The sequence below is a fragment of the Xenopus tropicalis genome, chromosome 1, assembly GCF_000004195.4.
Source record: "Xenopus tropicalis strain Nigerian chromosome 1, UCB_Xtro_10.0, whole genome shotgun sequence".
In the NCBI taxonomy this organism is placed as follows: Eukaryota; Metazoa; Chordata; class Amphibia; order Anura; family Pipidae; genus Xenopus; species Xenopus tropicalis.
Genome location: NC_030677.2, coordinates 101818987 through 101839692, shown reverse-complemented (window position 1 = coordinate 101839692; position 20706 = coordinate 101818987). Strand labels below are relative to the sequence as shown.

General features: G+C 38.0%; 1 protein-coding gene across 6 annotated transcripts in view; it reads right to left on the bottom strand.

Moving 5' to 3' along the window:
* Positions 1-6410: 6410 nt before the first annotated feature.
* slc1a6 (solute carrier family 1 (high affinity aspartate/glutamate transporter), member 6) overlaps positions 6411-20706 on the bottom strand; it is a 30256-nt gene continuing 15960 nt past the window's right edge. For 5 of the 6 annotated variants that reach the window (XM_004911002.4, XM_031904980.1, XM_031904985.1 and 2 more), the window contains 8 exons: positions 20199-20336; positions 19480-19684; positions 18359-18401; positions 16364-16686; positions 15800-16033; positions 14970-15164; positions 12892-13026; positions 6411-10056 (listed from right to left, as the gene is read on the bottom strand). In XM_004911002.4, coding sequence (XP_004911059.2) covers positions 9858-10056; positions 12892-13026; positions 14970-15164; positions 15800-16033; positions 16364-16686; positions 18359-18401; positions 19480-19684; positions 20199-20336 — 1472 coding nt within the window. In that variant the 3' untranslated portion in view covers positions 6411-9857. Of the gene's footprint in view, positions 10057-12891; positions 13027-14969; positions 15165-15799; positions 16034-16363; positions 16687-18358; positions 18402-19479; positions 19685-19789; positions 19953-20198; positions 20337-20706 lie in introns of those variants that run through there. The other variant, XM_012954410.3, reaches the window with a different exon arrangement.

Genomic DNA, 20706 nt, shown 5'->3' with positions numbered 1-20706 from the left:
ACGGAAAGGCCATCTCCCATAGACTCCATTATAAGCAAGTAATTTTGATTTTTAAAAATGATTGCCTTTTTCTCTGTAATAATAAAACAGTACCTTGTACTTGATCCCAACTAAGATATAATTACCCCTTATTGGGGGCAGAACCGTCCTATTGGGTTTATTTAATGGTTAAATGATTCCCTTTTTTCTGTAATAATAAAACAGTACCTGTACTTGATCCCAACTAAGATATAATTACCCCTTATTGGGGGCAGAACAGCCCTATTGGGTTTATTGAATGGTTAAATAATTCCCCTTTCTCTGTAATAATAAAACAGTACCTTGTACTTGATCCCAACTAAGATCGAATTAATCCCTATTGGGGGCAAAACAATCCTGGTTTAATAATGTTTTAATTATTTTTCAGGTATGGAGATCCAAATGATGGAAAGACCCCTTATCAGGAAAACCCCAGGTCCCAAGCATTCTGGATAACGGGTCCCATAGTTATATATATATATATATATATATATATATATATATAAACAACAAGAGATCCTCTGCACTCACCCATTATCAATATATAGAACATTAAGACATTCGGTGCATTTAAGCTACTCAGGGCCGGATTTCTCTTTGGTGCGCCCCGAGGCCGCCCCTGTGGGAGTCCCCCATGCGCATGCGCGAACGCGCACCCCAGCTCCCCGTTGCGCATGCGCAAAGCGCCAGCTCCCCATTGCGCATGCGCAAAGCGCCAGCGCATGCGCGAACGCTCTTTTTAACTCCCATACGGAGCAGTGGGGAGAGGTCCCGACTGCTCCGTATGGGAGCAAAATTAAAAAATGTTCTTGCGGCGGGGCGGCATGCCGCCCCTAAACTTCTGCCGCCCTAGGCCCGGGCCTTTGTGGCCTCTCCACAAATCCGGGCCTGAAGCTACTAAGAAATGCCCTTCCCTTTAAGTAAAACAGGGATTGTTTGTCCAGATATTGCAATATACTTCAAGCTGGCCAACTGCGTCAAAGTCATCCCTTTTGACCAGTTCCTACACTGACTTATGCGATTCATTAAGAATTCTACTGCTTCAATATACATTTAGCCAAGGGACTAAGTTTTACCTGCAACTTTCTTGCTTTCAAGGTTAAAACCCCCATATGGTTGCCCTTTTATTGGCTCCACTGGGATCACCTGACTGCAGCTGGGAAGGGTGGGAGCTATATATATATATATATATATATATATATATATATATATATACAAAATCAAAATAAGATGCACACCAGGTATTTTTAGTAAGAAAAAACTAAACTTTGAATTAGCATAATGAAAAAGAAAACAGGTCTGTTTTCTTTTTAATGATGCTAATTAAAAGTTAAGTTTCTTTCTTACTAAAAATACCTGGTATTTTATTTATTACAGATTTCCCAATGACTTTTCTATGGATGACATACCTGTAGGTGGGAGCTTGTTAAAATGTTGTGTTGTGTATTTTGGACAAACTCAATCCAAAACCCCAGGTCTTTCTCTCTACATTACCTGTCTAACATTGGCATCAAGGATTTTTTTTTTAATTTTCACTGTCTGGATTAGGAAAATACATTTAGGTGGCAACATTACATGTGGCACACAATCATTTGCAATAATGTACTCCCTATCGTCAATTATAAGGAAATTAAAAGTCCCAGGATGGTTCATAACCATATATAAAGGCACATGGCTGAGTGCTTTTATAATTTTCTACTTTATGGTGACTTCTAATATCCTCATACTTTACAAAAGGGGGTAGATTGTTATGTTAATACAAATCTATCAGTGACACAAATTACATAACTAAGCACTGATTGTAACCGATAAACTCACTATTTATTAGTGAATAAGGTACCCTTTTCCACTGTAATATATATATATATATATAGTATACAGGTAGGAGCACACCCTATACAAGTCCAAATGCCCCTGGTGCAGGTCAAAAAACAAAAATATAATAGAAAGAGTGCCGCACACATAGAGACTTTGTCCCTGAGGAAGAGCACAGATTGTGCTTGAAACGTTGGAATTTTTTCAATAAAACCACTTTTTCTTTTGTATCAAATTCCTATGTGTGCGGCACTCTTTCTATTATATATATATATATATATATATACACATAGGAGTGTTGAAAACCGTTTGAAAAATGTTTGCCTATCAATGAATGACTTACCAAAATGAATCTTGAAGTATCACTGCTGCCTTGTCTTGTTCAGTTACCCAAACTGTTAGATTGCCATGCTTTTGTGCAATTAAAATGTTAAGGAACACTGAGGTGACATTAGTTGTGACACAATCTCAGGATGTTTGCAATGATCAGCAGCTTACATAATGCACAGAACTGACTATTATGTAAGAGTAAGAAATCTTTTTTTTCTCTTACAAAGCTAGAAAACAAAACATGGCATTAACTTAAAAGAGTAAATGAAGACAGATAAAAGACAAAAAAGAAAAAAATAATAAAATCCCAAAACTGTTGGTGCTAAACCTGTAATTGCACAGCAATACTTAGAAAGGGGTGTCCCATGTGGCCCTTGCATCACCTGATGGCCAAATATGACTTGTACTACCTCTACAGCAGTACAGTCCAGACCCCCCCAGGTCTGGACAGTGATTCAAAATAGGCCCTGGCATTTCAAAAGAGGCAGATGTGTGGCCTGCGCTATGCTGCCTGTGTGTGCCATACTTTGCCTGCTCTATGCTGCCTGTGTGTTCCATACTCTGCCTGCCCTACCCTGGGAGTTTGTAAGAATTTAAACATAGTCATTATATGGTCCCTAAGGTGTGTAATTATGTGCTGGGAGTTGCTGAGCTATTCACAGGGGAGGAGGAGGATTATGGATTTAAGGGGTATGTCTTAATATGACAAAATTTCAATCACATATGTGTAGGGGATCAGAGAACCCTGTCCCCTGTTTCTCAGTCTGTGATCTCATCCAGCCTAGCTACAGCCTGGGGAGGGATCCGGTTGGCTGGCTGCCCCAGTGCACGTCTGGGAGAGGTGTGCCTAAGCTTTGGAGCCAAAAATCTAGGGGCGGGCCCAGCAGCTTATAAAGGGAGCCCCTGCTGTTGTTTGCCAGAGTTGAAAGAGATACAGAGTGAGCAGCCAGACAAAGTATTGTGTGTTAGACTTGAAAGGATAAAAGTCTGCTGGGCTGCCAGGAAGGAATCAGTCCTCTGTGGTACCTCTTAGTGTGTATCCTCTGAGGAACAGGTATTGCTCAGTTACCTGCTACGTGGAAGCAGCCACCCTTTTCAACGGGGAAGGTACTCTGGGGCAGGTAGCGCTACCTGGATAAGAGTATCAGTCATTCCTAAAACTGTTCTACTTCTATTCAAAGTTATATAAAGTTTGATATTGCTGCAACCTGTGTGTTATTATTTCCTAGTGGAAATCCCCTAGAGGTGTGTTCCTCAGTGTCCACTAGGTGGAGGCACTGCGCTGTTCCCAGTTCCCAGTATCCATATTCTTTGAGAACACACATCTCCTCATATCCCTACAGTGAGCACCAACCATTGTGGGCTTTTGCTGCACTACCACCATTAATGTGGGTATGGTCTTAAAAATATTCTGGCCTTTGGTGCCACAGAAGTTGGTCAGCATTGTTCTAGCCTATTAGTTGGGTTTATGTATCTATAATACCATAAAGTGAAAGGAACCCAAAGTGTTCTGCAGACTGAATGATTCCCATACTTATCAATGTCTCATTCTAAGGAGTTTTTTTCTGGAGGGCCAGCTTTGTAAGTCTACATTATTAATAATATAGTACTGTCTTGCATAAAAAAGCATTAACTTTAAGGATAAAAGCATCATTTTGTGTCTTTATAGATATATCGGGATGTCTCACCTTGAGTATGCAGTGCAGTTTTTGGCTCCAGTCAGTGGCATAACTATAGAGAAAGCAGACCATGTGATTGCAGGGGGCCCACAGGGTCTGCTCTCTCTATAGTGGTAACATTTCCCCATCCTAACCCCTCTGCTACCTAAAAGTGAACAGGTGGTGCGAGCCGGCAAGGGACGCGAGTGAGATGGGTGGGTATGGTGAGAGGTTGTCGTTGCTGGGCACGACGGACTTCTCTGAAGATTTTTTGGTGGTGTTGCTCAGTATAGGGTAGTTATGTCACTGGTAAGGGTAGTTTCTCCTGGAGAAGGACATTATTTTTTCCCATAAAATGATCACCGAACCATAGGCCTCCCCTTTAGAAGAGCAGAACCTTCATTTGAGGGAAGTGAGGTTGTAGAATAGCCTGTCGGGGGATGTTGTAATGGCAGATTCTATTAATGCCTTTAAGAGTAGCTTGGATTATTTCTTAATAGCATAGTATCCAAAGCGGTTGTGATACTGAAATCTACATCTAGGGTTGCCACCTTTGTCAGGTTATAACCAGAACAAAGGGGCCATGTGTGATTCTGCATCCCACTAACGTCATCATGCAAACCATCAATGTCATCACATGAAGTCATCACGTGATGATGTAATGATGTTTGGGGTGAGGTTATTGCATGATTGCAGAAGGTTTTGACCCAGACAGCCCCTTTGTCCGTGACAAAACCAGACAGGTGGCATCCCTACCCACATCTGTCTGGCTGCTGTGACTGCTTACCTTTGTGTAAGCTTTAAATGGTATCAGTAGTGAGATTAACCGGCCCCCTGCATTGTTCAAACTTCAGATTTAGGCTGTAAGAACCTGCATTGTTCACACCTGTACAACCTCAGACTCAGACTGTAAACACCCACATTATTCATCTGTTTGCACCTCAAACAGACTGTAGGTGCAGCACTGGCACTGTGCCACTGTATGTAGTACAGTACAAACTGTTCATCTTGGAGTGGCCATGATCTGTTATGTGCATAGTAGAGGTTTCCCTGTCTCCTTTTCTTCTCTGTCTGCCCTATGCTGCCTGTGTGTGCCATACTCTGCCTGCCCTATCCTGCCTGTGTGTGCCATACTCTGCCTGCCCTATGCTGTCTGTGTGCCATACTCTGCCTGTCCTACCCTGCCTGCCCTATGCTGCCTTTATGTGCCATTCTCTGCCTGTCCTACCCTACCTCTGTGTGCCATACTCTGCCTACCCTATGCTGCCTGTGTGTGCAATACTCTGCCTGCCCTACCCTGTCTGTATGTGCCATACTCTGCCTGCCCTATGCTGACTGTGTGTGTCATACTCTGCCTGCCCTACCCTACCTGTGTGTGCCATACTCTGCCTGCCCTATGCTGCCTGTGTGTGCAATACTCTGCCTGCCCTACCCTGTCTGTGTGTGCCATACTCTGCCTGCCTTATGCTGACTGTGTGCGCCGTACTCTGCCTGCCTTATGCTGCCTGTGTGTGCCAAACCCTGTCTGCTTTATGCTGCCTGTGTCTGCTCTATGCTGCCTGCGTGTGCCATACTCTAACACTAAAGCTGTCCAAGTTTAAGCATACTTGCAGAAACAAAAACTGTAATAACTTAAACCCTCAGGGCTGGAATTAGGGATTGGCAGAAGAGACACGTTCCTAGGGCACAATGGTGGGGAAAGTTGCGCTAGGTATGTACCTTCTTCGCCTACCTCCTAGTCCAGGCTCTTGTGTACCCACTGGCTGCATGTTGCCCCACTGTTGGTATGTGTGGATACAAGCTGGTGCATATTTGTGCATGCATGCTCACGCACGAGTGCACGCACATGGGAGGTGTCTGGATTGGCCCGGCACTGATAACCCTTCTCCAACTGTTCATAGGTTTCCCATTACTAACTAACGTTTGTAGGTACATTGTTAAAGAAACAGAAAATCCTGATATGAGAAGGAGCAGATTGAAACCCTTTTTCAGATATCAGTGCTGACTTGTCATTTCCTCTTCATCCTGACCCTGGCTCTCTCTTGCACCATTATGAAATTCTTTCTGAGCACAATATGTTAGTCTCCTTGTTGTAACATCCTTTTCCACTTAACACGTCACGTCTACCCTGTCTTCTGATATCCCTGTGCTGTTGCTTTTTATGCTTTAATCTGGGGTTTTGTCCTTTTGAGTCATTCAGTTTAGTGTCAGACTGGGATGGCAGGAGTCCACCAGAAAACCTCAGACCACAGACCCACTCCAAATTATTTTCCCTCCTTTCCACCTACCTTCTTTATTCTCTGCTATTCTCTCGTGTTCACGTTCTCTCATAAATCATTTCCTCTTTTCCCCTTTTGTATTTATATTAAAATGAAAAATGGTCATAGCATACAAAAAAAACAAGCATACACAAGGCCAAATAGTTGTCTGAGCAGGAGGGCCCACAAGCACCTAGTTACCCTGCTTGGCCAGTCCTACACAGATTCAGTTGCATAATAATCACATCCAGCTTCTTCATATTCCAAACATACCAGTTTGTCATTTGAAAGTGTTGATACAAGATCAAGAATAAGGCAAGAGACATCAAAATAAGCAATCAAATAAGATTTAATTTGACAAGTTTAACCAGGTCACAAACAGTTGTAACAACAAAGCATCTCACTAAAAACACAAGAGTTTAAAAGAATACAAAAAAAAATCTGAAATTGAATTAAGAACAAGCTATTGACTATGCATACATATAGGGGCAGATTTATCAATGATCACGTTGCCCGAGTTTTGTGATAAGTGTTTCGCAACTTTCCACCACATTTAACTGAGTAGACTCAAAAGTGTTTTTGTCCATAGGCCTCATTGTGAAAAATTTTTTAGAAGTATATAAAAAAAATGAAACCTATAGGTGGGATAAATCTGCCCCTGAATTTTATATACAGGCCACATTTCACAGCATGGAATTCACAAAATGGGTCAAAGTAACAGCTACTGACACTTTTGGTAACATATTAAATATGAATGACGTGCCACATAACATAAGAGTGTCAGTTCTACTGTTTATAGGTCATCTTAGCAGCCACATAGTTGCCACTCAAAGGCTTTATTCATAGGCCCACGATAAAGAAACATTTCACAGCTTGAAAAAGCACAACCAAAAACTTCCCACTGATTACTTAAACACTGATCAATATGACAACAGGCCTAGGAAATCCCATCCCAATCCCATCACTTTCACATTTATTGTTGCATACTGTGGGTAATGCCTAGGATACATCAAGAGAGGAACAAGATAAAAATATTTTTTTGCCATGTCAAATATGAAAAGAAAATGTAAAAGTAACGAGATTTAAAAAACAAACAAAACACCACCAGTATTTCAACATCTATCATAATTTCAAGTATCTGTGTAAAATATCAATCTCATTGCACAACATAATCATTTCAACCAGATAGATAACTCAGTGAATACCAGCTCAGTTCCCAAAGAGGATTGTTGGTAACAAATTACCCCGGTTATTCCTATATCAGTGTTTCTCATCCCACTAGGTCAGCATTTTGTTGTAGCCTTGTCGGGAGTCCTGTGGAATAATGGCGTGGCTTACTTGCTTTAATTCAAGGGTGGAAGTAGATTTTGCCTGACACTAGAACACACAAGGTCACATATGTAGCCTCCACAAAAACACTGCTCCTGTGCTACATATTTACTAATTCACTAAAGGTCCAGAGAATATTTTCCTATTTATGTCTATTGTATATAGACATAATGTAAATGTGTACAGCTGGGGTCTGACAACCATTGTTCTAGATTAGAAAAAAGCAGTATAGCCTGGGTAATTTACTTAGTCACCTGGAGAAATACAACTTGTGAACCACTGATTAAACCCTGAATGTACATTTAACACCACTTTCATTTATATTTCTAAGACCAACAAATAAATATTTCCCATATTTACCACAAAATCACATGAAGGCTAAAATATTTATGTACATATATAGAAATATCCAAAGTAGAATTTTGTCTAGTATTAGATTTATCCAGTTCATCAATGTGCCTTATTGAGTAAGCACATCCATTATTTTCTAGCCATTTAATGTTACTAAACAGCATCATTAGTGCCCCAAAGATGGGGGTGGTAGTTTATAACAGCTAAAACCTATTGATTATATAACATATTGAGTATCTGGCACTGGGCATGTGCTGTGCTGTCAACCACAGCAACCACAAATCCTCTCTATCGCAGGACTACTATACTGATGGGTAGATAAAATAATTCCTATGTATAAGGTATGTCATTTATTGTCTGATTCAGGTTGACTGGAGCATTCCATTGGGCATTGGTAATAGAAATACATATAACCTAATACAGTTGAAAGGGGTGGTTTACCTTTAACGGTAACCCTAGAAAACAGATAGCTGCTGAACAAAAAGCTAAATAACTGAAAGCCATACAAAAAAAATGAAGACCAATTGAAAATGATTTTAGAATCAATTTCTACATCATACTAAAAGTTAATTAAAAGGTGAACAACCCCTTTAAGTAAATTTGACCAGTTATAGATTTTAGAAGATCAGAATATCTTTTGGATTTGCATTTTGGCTTATTAAATAAAAAGGGAAAGCCCCAAATTTTAGAGATGTTTAGATTATTAGTTATCATTTGGCACAATCTAGCAAGCATTTGCCTATTTCTAATGTAATTTGTTCATTTGCAGCACTGTTCCCATGGATAATTATTATATTTTATATAGTACCAACATGTTACTCTTCATTTTCCAGTTTCTGCCCCAGCTGAGCTTACAAACCATGTTCATGTCACATTCCAAGTCCATTTCACATTCACACAACATATGCTTGGGTCAGTTTAACCAGGAGCCATTATACTTGCCTGTATGTTTTTTTTATGGTGGGTGGGAGGAAACCCGAGCCAAAAAAGGTTGAAAACTTTGTTCATATTAATTGACACAGATATGGTGATTAATCGGTCTCTCTTTGTAGCATGAGCTATAGTCACTGAACATTAAATAAAAAAGAAATTAAATACCACTTACCATATGAGGTTTGTGGGTATCAGCTTCCATTAAGCACAATAATCAGTGTGGCCTCAACATTAAAACAGGAATCATCCTTAATATCCTATATAAGGCCAACATTAATCTATGGCTTTAATCCACAACATAGTTATACTTGTTTTGGTTTTTGTCATATTTAGCAGACTTCAGTAAAATCTTAACAATTTAAGCATGTTTTTGAGTATTCCACTTGCAGTAATTAAATGTTAAGAAAGCAGCACTGTTCTTGCCACTGTGTGTGGAAATGTACTGTAATCTCAGACAGGAACTAAAACAGGCATTTTGTATTCCACCTCTAGTTCAGATAGAGGCTCCAGATGTAATTCATACATTGTTTATATGATTATCGACTCTTTTCATAATAGCGCAACAATTTCCTGTTGCATCACAAAAACATAATACAAAGTATTCATGCAAAAGAGATTTGTTGAAAATAATATAAAGTAGACATGATTGGTCAACACATTTTGATTGGTAAAGATAGCTGCCATTAAATAAACCATTTCTCCATACACAGAAAATATTCAATGCTTGGAATTTTCAATCACAAAAATATTAAGATGAAGTAGAGAGGCCTTAACATTTAAGTGTTACACTAATATGATTTTTTTATGCACAAGAGCAAGAGACACTTTCTATACTTTCTATATATATGATAAAACTTCTCTTGGCATCCATTTGTTGTATCTGCAGTTGACAAGAGGGTCATGCTAGTACCATACCTTGATGTCTCCTAATTGCAATGAATTCAATACATTTTATGACCAATTTTTTGTACTATTGCACATGTGGATATTTCTTTAATATCCAAACTCTTCCACAAGTATCGTCAATTTTTAATCTTCTCCTTAAAAAGAGATTTTTTTCAAAAGCACTCAGAAACAGTGCATGGATAGACTGGTTCAGATGTACAATGGTTAAAATGACCTGAATAGATCAGTGTTCAGCAGAAACCAATAACAGTACATGCCTTCACATGGATGTCTCACAGTTGGGGTGCTTCTGGATGTCATTTTCAGTACAGATGAGCTGGTAAGGTTTCTCACATTCCTCTAGAACAGAGTTACCCATCTCAGCATCTTGCTTCTTTAGTTCATGTCTGGAGAGATGCTCAACGATACCGGCCCCTAGAGAATCTCCAAGTACATTGGTTGTTGTTCGGAGACGGTCGCTAAAAAACACAGGAAAAACATAAATCTCGGCATTAGGAACAGAGGGGGGCATTTATAGCTGATCATAGCTAAAATGTGAGCGTGTCTAATTCTAGTTGTTTTCTTATTCAGTTATAGGAAAGAGTATTAAAAAAGACAACCAGGAGAAATGGTGCTGATGTTTTGTAGACAGAAAACAATGCTACAGTGAGAGACCAAACTTAATACATGATATTTCTCCTTCTTAATCAGAGATTTATATAATAAATACAGCAAATATTAACATTTTATTGGCATTAAACTTAAAAGTATTGTAGAGTATTCAACAAACTCTTTCTATTTCTCAAGAAGAATGCTTGGGATAGGCAGTAGGAAGAGATGGTTGCCCATGTTGCACATGAAAAAAACCATAACGTACTATGTAGTAAGCGGTGCAAGTAACCCATCTCAACCAAATGTTGCCTTTCAAATAGAAGACAGTATATGTTACCTTCATATTTATCACTATAGGTTACTAGAACTGCTATTTTTTTTTCTACAAAACTTATTCTAGGAGTTCTAGCTAATGGTTTTTCTGTCTTTTCTCAATTAAATTTATTGTAATTTCTGGCTCATTTTGGGCAGAGCCCCATTACCCATTATTGTTATCAATTATATTTCTATAAAATCTGTATATTCGGTTGTACACCCATTTACTATACAGCACTGTGGAATATTTTGGTGCTTTATACAAACATGTTAATAAAAAGAAGATGAAAAAAAACAAGAATTTCCCATTATTTTAGCTATGTTCAAAAAAAATAATTATTTGTTAAATTTCACAATAAATGTAATTCTGTTTTACTTCATTCTGATGAAGCCTACATGTTTTTTGCATTGTTTTTTGCAGATATAACATTTGAGACATTACAGCACTGTACAGTAATAGTTTGCTAAAATGTAATGCTTCTAACATTTAGCAGAGATCTTAAAAGTCAAGAGTATGTACTAGGCTCAGGTGCAAAATGAGAATTTTCTACGTATATGAACTCACACATGCAAGTATAATTCCCAGTCACGCTATTGCTTACAAACTGGATCTTCCCCAGGCCACTTTTAAAAGTCTTGCTTCCGTCTATAATGATCCAATACTAAATAAGTCTTGAATAATTATTCAGCATTCCATAGAGGAACAAAACATGCTCTGAGTTAATACAGAAATTTGGCTTGAAAACAGGAAACCGACTCTCACAGAGCATTTAATCCTTTCTGCTGCATTAAAATTACAAAGGTGTAAAAGTTTTGTGTTTGTTAGATATATATTTCTCTCAAATCTTTCACTTAGCCTTTAACCATTTTTTAGGAAGCCTGACCATTTTATACCAAAATCTTCTGATATTCTCCCTATGGACTTTATTACTTTCCTCATTTAGTAGAAAATACCAAATGCTGACTTTTCCTTTGCTATCCTGCATATACTATGTATACTATTTCTTAATGGCACACTCTAAAACTAACAACAGGTATATGTCCGAACCCATTATTCAGAAAGCTCTGAATTACAGGAGGGCCAGCTCCCATAGACTCCATTATAAGAAAATTATTCACATTTTTAATAATTACTTCCTTTCTCTCTGTAATAATAAAACAGTACCTTGTCCTTGATCTCAACTAAGTTAAAATGAATCCTTATTGGTGGCAAAACAAACCTACTGAGTTTATGTAACCATTTTTAGCAGACTTAAGGTGTGGTGATGCAAATTACAGACCGCCTTATCCAGAAAACCCCAGGTGATGAGCATTATGGATAACATAATTCTGCTGATTGTCAGCTCACTCCAACTTGCAGCTCAGCAGTAAAGAGCGCAAATCACATGGCTGTAGCACCCTGGGAAATATAGAATATGGCTAGCTCCATGTGAAATTTCAAAATTAAATCTAAAAAAAAATGTGTTCATGTTTTTGAAAAATGGATTTCAATACAGGATTCTGCTGGAGAAGCTCTATTAACTGATGTGTTTTGAAAAAAAAACATGTTTTCCTATGACAGTATTCCTTTAATATTAGGCCACAAACAGTCCTGTGCACTTCACCATATAAAACAAGGCACCTGTAAAGGTATGTTTACAAAAATGGCATAGAACTGGTGCAAACTTAGTAAGCTTGCCTGGAAACTGTTGCAGCTAATAAAATTGCATGCAAAACACAAAAAAATGGTGACATTCAGAAAGACAATATGACAGGCAGCAACAAAAATGGTTCTGCCAATTCTTCTGGTATCTTAACATGGCATGCTTGGATGGCACTTGTACAGCAATTTAAAGGAGAAGGAAAAGCATTTTAGCATTTTATTGCCAATAGATGAATCACAAAAGTGTGAGCTACAACAATATATTTAATGTGTAGAAAGCTTTACGATACTTGAGTAAACAGCCCTAGAAGTTCCCTCTGTTTAAGATAGCAGATCAGTCTCAGTAGCTTCCCTGCTGCAACTATAGCTGCTGGTAGCTCAGATTAGCACAGTTGGGAGTGGAAGCAAGAGATGATGGGAGGGGGATGAGGAAAAGAGAGGGGGAGAGGGAGCAAACTGAGCAGACTTGTGCTGTGCCCTGAAAGATTTTTCTGAGAGCGGGAAGTCTGACACAGACACAACATGTGTACACAAAAGAAGACAAGAAATTCTGTGTTTCTTTTGATAGAGGACTCAGTGCAGCTTTTCTGTGAGTGTTTATGGCTTTATGTACATAGACCTTTCTGATAAAGCTTACTTAGTCTTAACCTTTACTTCTCCTTTAATCTAAATATTTCCAAACAAGCCTTTTCTTGACACCAGTACATTCCTAAAACTGTAAGGAAAGTGTGCATTTGACACTCACAGAAACCAATCCACAGCAATAATAAGAGTGATATCCTCTGTGGGGAGCCCCACTGATGTAAGGACAATCACCATGGTAACCAGTCCAGCCTGAGGGATGCCGGCTGCTCCAATACTGGCTGCAGTAGCTGTGATACTGTGGAAAGAAAATAATGGCAATAAGTATGCATGGCAGCAGAGATCCAGCTCTTCATGAGGTTAAATGCATGGGGTAACAATAAAACACCTCTGATAGATGGGGATAAATTACAAGTTTATACATTAATAATGCTGCAGTTAGAAATACTTTTAATGTGAATGTGTTTTATTGACATTTTAGTAATTTAGAATCCTTAGATGCATTAGCATAACTACCATACAGCAGACCGTGCAGTCATGAAGGATCCTGGGGTACAGTGGTCTGGAACGCAGAGTCTGTGGTATGGTAGTTCCCCCTCTGCAGCTGCTTCAGACTTCAAACTCACCACCAACCAGCTCTTTTGCTGTGGATGGCAGCTGTCGCCTCAGTGGGTGGGGGCCTGTATATATATACATATATATAGGAAAATTTTCCTAGACTTACTGGTATAATTAGGCCAAACTGCCTACTCTATTAATTATGTACCCTATAGTTGCTGTTAGATTTAAAATCCAATCAATGTTACAAAAAGAGTTTAATATATTATAAGCCAGAGTCATAGAAACCAAGAAATTGTTGACACAGAGCCTAAACTGTATGTACCCTATGGTTGCTGTCAGATAGAAGATACAAGCTGCAGGCAAAGAATGTTGTCTGGGCAGAAGACCAAATAAAAGCGTGCAGATATGAAAGCATTTGCATGTATTTCATTGGCCCTCTGTAAGGCATAAGCAGAGAATCAGTGGAAACTGATCTTGTTGACACAGAGAAATGCTTGGTACGTTACAACAGGCGCCTAGCTGATATTCAGAGAGGGGCCTTAATATTGCAATCATTTAAATTTAATCATTTTAATAGCACAGAACAGTAAAACACAGAAACAGCAGGAACACCAAAAAATAAAAATGGCCTAAAGTAATTACAATATAATGTACTGTTGCTTTGCACTGTTAAAAGATGTGTGCTTTAGAAAGAATTTTATAGTGTATATAAATAAAGCTGCTGTGTAACCATGGGGGCAGCCATTCACAGTTTACATAGCAGATAACGATAAGCTCTGTAGAATGCAATGGGAATCTATGCAACTCATCTGTTATCTACTATGTAACCTGTGCCTTTTATCAATTTAAATGGCTGCCCCCGTGGCTACACAGCAGCTTTGTTTATATAAACTTTTCCCAGTGCAGGACAACAGTACATTATATTTTAATTACTTTGATGCACTTTCATTTTTTGGTGTTACTGTTCCTTTAAGAAGCTTAAAAGCAATGTTAAACCATGTATAAAAATTTGTGTGCAAAGTGATGTAACTCCCAAAAATGATGTGTGTAAATTGCAATACTTAATAAAATCAATCAATAAAAGTTAAGCACAATCCATTTTAAAATTAAACCAAACCCACTTTTAAACAAGACACACCTGAGCCTTATAAGGTGTGTTGTCATAAGGTTTTTAAGGAAAAAAAAACCAGGATAATTTTATGTACAGTAGACCTACAGATGATTGGTTGCTAAATATAGGATAGCAGACCACTAGAAAGCTAAGCATAAGTTACTACATTCCTAGCATTGAGATATGTAAGTATAAATTGATGCAACCAAGTGCAATATTCAGTGAGAGACAGCCGGTATTTTGCAGTGAGTACAGGCACCTCATGTACATTATGCAGTGAGAAGCAATGGGTACTATAGGGTCATTATGTGCAGTGAGAAAAATGCGGTAACAGCACTTCAAGTACATTATACAGTCAGAAGTAGTGGATACTTGCATTGTAGTACATTATATACAGTGAAAAACAGCTTCCTACTTTTTTTATTGTACAATTACCAACTGTTTGTCAATGTAAAAGCCTAACAAGTATTGAATAGACCTAATACAATTTTGAAATTATGCTCAGTAAATTAGTTTGCAAGCCTTACCCACACATAACTTATACAGACAGAGTACATATTAACAATCACCTGATAGTAATGATCTGTCCAAAGTTTAGCTCATAGTTGTTGACTTGTGCAATGAAAATTGCAGCCAATGCCTCATATAATGCAGTTCCATCCATGTTAATTGTGGCACCCACAGGCAGCACAAACCTTGTAACGCGCTTGTCCACACCGTTGTTCTCCTCCAAACATTTAAATGTAATGGGGAGTGTTGCAGAGCTAGGATGAAAAAAACCCATGCAATTACCATGACAGCCAGCACTAAACAAGAAGATTGTTTACCCTTTTTCTTTTTTTTACTTTTTTCACATTTTAATCCACTTAAGTGACCAGAAGCCAATACCCCGCCGAGGCTCCTTCATGTTTAATATCTGAAAACATATTATGACTTATTTTTCACTGACATTGCTTGTCATTAAGTGTTATTATTATCTTGTTGTTTCATTGTAATATTGTTGTTTGTTGAACTGCTAAATAATACAGCAGATAAAGAACAGGAAAACATTTCATAAATGTGTATATATATTTTAGTTTAATAAAAAAGTATTTTTCTATCCACTACATCTGTTTAGATCAAGACCTTTAACAGATAGTAGTCTATTAGATCTTAGACAAATAGATTACAGTTCCTACAGACCTTGAGGGGAGAATATTCTCTATTTAGAATAGTTGTTGGTCAGCTGAATTATTTCATAAGTTACTGAATTCAGCTCCCTTTTATTTGGTTACATTGGAAAATTTTAAAAAAAGCAATAACTATATCAAGCATTATTTATGTGATGATGACCTCCCAAAAGCCTTAGCTAAATTCCCTTTCAGTAAAATAAGTACATTTACGTTAATTTCCTTCTCACCTTGAAGATGTCCCGAGTGCAGTTATAAGAGCCTGGAGCAGCCCACCAATAAATGGCCATGGGTTTCTTCGCGTGACAATGAAAAACAGCAGGGGAAGCACTACTACTGCATGTATAAGAAGTCCTACAATAACAGTAATTGTATACATGCCTAGCTGACCTCCCATCACCAACAGATCATCCATCTCCAAAATTTTCCCAGAAATAAGGAACAGAATACCAATTGGTGCATACCTATGAGAATATTAACAAATTAGAAATGGCATAATAAATGATCACCAGTTCCCTCACATATTTTTAACTGTGAATTATAATACACTCCTTTTTAACACAAATAAAATATAAGTGATTAGGTTTCCATGATAGTTTAAAAAAATGGAGAAGGAAGTTGTTGTTAATTTCTACTGAATTAGTCATCAGATTTTCATGCAACATTCCCTCTACAGCAGGGTTAACAGATTGCTTAAAGATTCAGGGACACATCTTGTTTACATGCATTACAGTGCTGTTAAAATGTTGAAGGTTCCTGTTATAAAAAACCAAGTATTAACAATTTGTTCTCACCATATTATAATTGCTACAAGCCTCATTATAGCCTCATTGAGACAGTCAAAAAATTCTTTAAGAGCTCTTCCTTGTTCCTTCATGTTGCCAATCACCAGCCCAAAGCACATGGAAAAGACCACAAGACCAAGTGCATTCACACCCCCTGCTGATCCAGCGATTGGCACCACTTCCTCCAGTTCCACCATCTTTTGTAGTGTTCCCATTGCCTGAGTCACATTCTCCAAAATACTGCTGATATTCAGCTGTTCTGTAGCTATGCTGTAATTCTGATCTGTGGACACTTGTACTTTGTACACTCTTGTATTGTACTGGGTTTTGTACTAAAACAGTAAAAAATTGCAAAGATTATACATACAGCACGAGGAGAATGTAGACAATAAACAGTGAACAGTGAAACTGTATATTGTTTTGGGGTAGTCAGCCTAAACACAAGATTTAAATGATACTGCTTTTCACTTTAGACACTCTGTTGCCATTTGTCCTCTGCAGTTCAGAATAGATAAACAAGCCAAGAGACAAAAAGGTCTGTGTAGCTAACTTGCATTGATTACTCCAGCTGTGTATTAATAAAGGATAGAATGACTTCCTTCATAATAGCAGTAGTTTTAAATTTATAAAATGATTTTAAAGGAAAAGGAAAGGCTAATAAAGAGTTAGTCTCAAGCTGCAGGCATACCTTCAGTTGTCTCAATAGTGCCCTTAAGTCTCCCCATATTTCTCCTATTCAGATGATCAGAAGCCAAACAGGAAGAAAAAATGCTGAGCTGTATAAAGAAAGTTCCCATAATGCCTCACTCCTGCACCGAGACCCAGACCAAGTGTACATGCTCAGTTAGTTAAACTATGAGTCAGCTTCCTGCTGATTGGCTCTGATCCACATTCCTAAGGGGGGAGTGAGTTCTTAGCATTCTTGAGGGAGGGGGGAGCAGGAGAGGGAAGAGACAAGAGAGCTGCGTGTCTCTGACAGAGGAAAACAGACACAACAAATCTTTTGACAGGGAACTCAGTGCAGCGTTTCTGTGAGTGCTTATGGCTGTATTTACATAGACCTTTTTGATAAAGCTTACTTAGTTTTTACCTTTCTTTCTCCTTTAAACACGATTATTAGAAGTATGTAAAAATGTTACTGATACATTAACTACATATACCTTAGCTCAGGGGAGGCCAAAATGTCGATCGCGGCCCACCAGTCGATCCTCTGTGGATTTCTGGTGGCCCGCTTCGAAGCCGGGAAATGCGGAAATGCGTGGTTCCGCGCATTTATTGGGTATGCGTATGTTCGCTGCGTCGCATATATACGTGGGGAGGAGCCAAAAGTCGATCGCCAGGGGAAAAAGTCTGGGCACCCCTGCCTTAGCTTATACCATATGTATACATGCTACTATGTGTATATGACAAATACCTTACTAGGCAGTGCTACAAATGCTGGAGTCTATGCTGCTGTCACATGAATAGATAAGATAAGCAGCTTTTGAGCAATATACCACATTGTATCATGCTCTTTGATAAAAATTATTTTGAAACAGAAAACTGATTGTTTTGCAATCAATACCACAAATTATAGGGGAAAGACTACAGACCAGTTAAAAAACTAAACAGAAGAGAAGATTTGGAAACTTGACATAGTCAACAAAGCTGATGTACAATTCCCAGCACTCAGGAGAGAATCATGCTATGTGCTGATGCCCTAAGGGGCACACAGAAAATAAAAATGTAGAAGAACTACATAAAAATTTAAGTTTAATGATACAGGAGGGCTGGGGATTTCCAAATGCTTTTGATTCATTACATAATTATAAAAACTAATAATAACTAAAAATAATCATAATGCCATACAATTTTAACAGCCAGTAGTTACCAGGTGCTTATTTACAACTAGTTGGTCTCTTAAAGCTTTCCAAGTGGTTTATCAAATGGTGACTGATGGTGGACATTAAATAAATAACAAGCTTTAGTGTAATTCATGCTTTGAAACATATTTCATTCACTGACCTGTTTGAAACAAGCTTCCACTAAGTTGGGAGGAAACATATTCCTTTAAATAAAAAAATGAAAGAGAAAAAGAGATGTTAGATTTATTAAATATTACAGGACCATTCCCACCTCAGGCTGACAATAGCAGTAATAGCATAAGGATTAGAATTTTTATAGTGTCATATACAAGGCAAGAGCAGACAGACCGATGAGTGTCAGCTTAGGTCATAACCAGCTGTATCTGTAAAATGGCTATGACCTAACCCAGTAAGCCACCAAACAGGTATAAAATGCCAGGGCACTAAAGTAAAACTACATTTTTAATTATCTGTTGATAGATGTCTCTTGGCAGGGGAGAAGCAGCAGGGTGTCTCATAGAGGCCATGATATTGATCTAAATAACATTTAGATGCTGGAAATGAAATTAGCTTTATATTACAGCTGTAGTTACTGAGCCTTTCCTTAAACAGGAGGGCAGGGGAAGGAAGGTTAATATCTCATTCCTGCTCTTGGAATATTGGTTTGTTAACTCTTTTTGTACACACATAGACCATATACCATAATTAAGCCCTATCTTTTCATCATATCACAATTAAGCAAAATGATAGCACATATACTGTAACTCAACAGACCAGATGTGCATTAAGTGGCTTGGCTGGTATAGTAACACAGATAATTTGCCACTGAAATACAGGAAACTGTGTTTCCCTTGATTTGGGTCATCATACCTTAAAGCTGGTTTAGTAAGTTATACAATGGCCTATTTTTAGCAACTTTTCAACTGATCTTTCTTTTTTAATAGTTGTTTAATTATTTGCCTTTCTCTTCTGCTTAATGGGAATATATCTCTCTCTCAAATTGGACACATCGAAGCAGCTTGGCTCCAATTTCATTCATTTGGCCCTACTTGTCGTATAATAAAAATTCACTGATCAAACTGAGATCAGACATTTTTACCATGTGGCAAATACCCTTCAGAGTGTCATGATGACTAAGTAATTAATCTGAATGACAGGAAGTATACTGGTTCTTAATACAACATATCTTAGTGTGTGTGACTGTGCATTTGAAACAAAATTCAGAATAATGTGTATTATGTCAGTGCTTGTAAATTGAGCATTATAGTTATACTATATTACCTGATTAGGTCCAGGATAGCATCTGTTGCCTGCACTCTCTCAATTTTTCCATGGGATTGTAGGTTCTCTTTGGTGCCTTTTCCTGGGTGGATAATGATCACCATGACTATGCCAATAAAGACAGCGATGAATGTGGTTACTGTATAATATACCACTGCTCGCAATCCCATCTTGCCTGATGCCTTGCTGTCCAAAGATGCCATTCCTAAAACAGACAAAAGAATGATTTGCCAGACAGTGTTGTCATACTACATAGTAAAAAATCCTTACAGGGCAATAAAAAAACAAAACAAAAACATATTCAACATACAGTCTGTAAAAGGAGGTCTGGATCAGTCTTCCTCGATCATTGGTAAGACCTCACTTTGCACTCTGCCATCAAAATTACATACTGATACAGAACATTAGCCACCTCATACAGTGAAAAGTGTCTTCATAAAACCTAAGAAGAAAAGATATATGCACTAGCATAGCTGTGGAAAGAGAAGAGAATCAAAGAAATTTCTGACATACTATAAATACATTTTATAAGTGTACAATATTTCTAAAATCAAATATAGTAAAATTTGTGCACCAGAAAAAAAACATATATGCCATGTCAGCAGCAAGCTAATTAAATACCACTCACTTTTGTAATCAATCAGTATGGCAGTTGACTGAGTATATGTGCATGAAGAAGCAAAAGAAGCATGATTTACTCTAAATTGTTAAAGCCTCACCTGTCACCAGGCTGGACACAATCAGGGGCAGGACCAGCATCTGCAGCATCCGCATAAGCAGCTCACCCGGGAAGGAGAAGTATTTAATCTGACGATAGGACATTTTATATGGTCGCAATGCAAAGGCCAATACAATACCTAAAAAAACATACAAAACTAATTTGTGTAGCTCTCCAATATTGACTCACAATTCTTATATTTAATAAATATGTAATTTTATGCTATCTATTTCACGCAAAAAGCAGCATATAAGAGTACCTGGATCCTAATATGGAGTTGCTGCAATGGAAAGACTAGATCTTGCTTAAGACTAGCAATACTACACTAACTCATAAGCCCACCAGGAATTTATTTAAAAGGCTGCAAAGGACTAACCTGAAGGCAAATGTAAAGAAATGTCGGGGAAAAAAAATCTCTGCACTAAACATAGAGGAAACCATACTGTTATCTGACCTGTGTAAAAAATGTGGGGAAGAATTCTACCCACTTAGAGAAAGACTTGTAATAG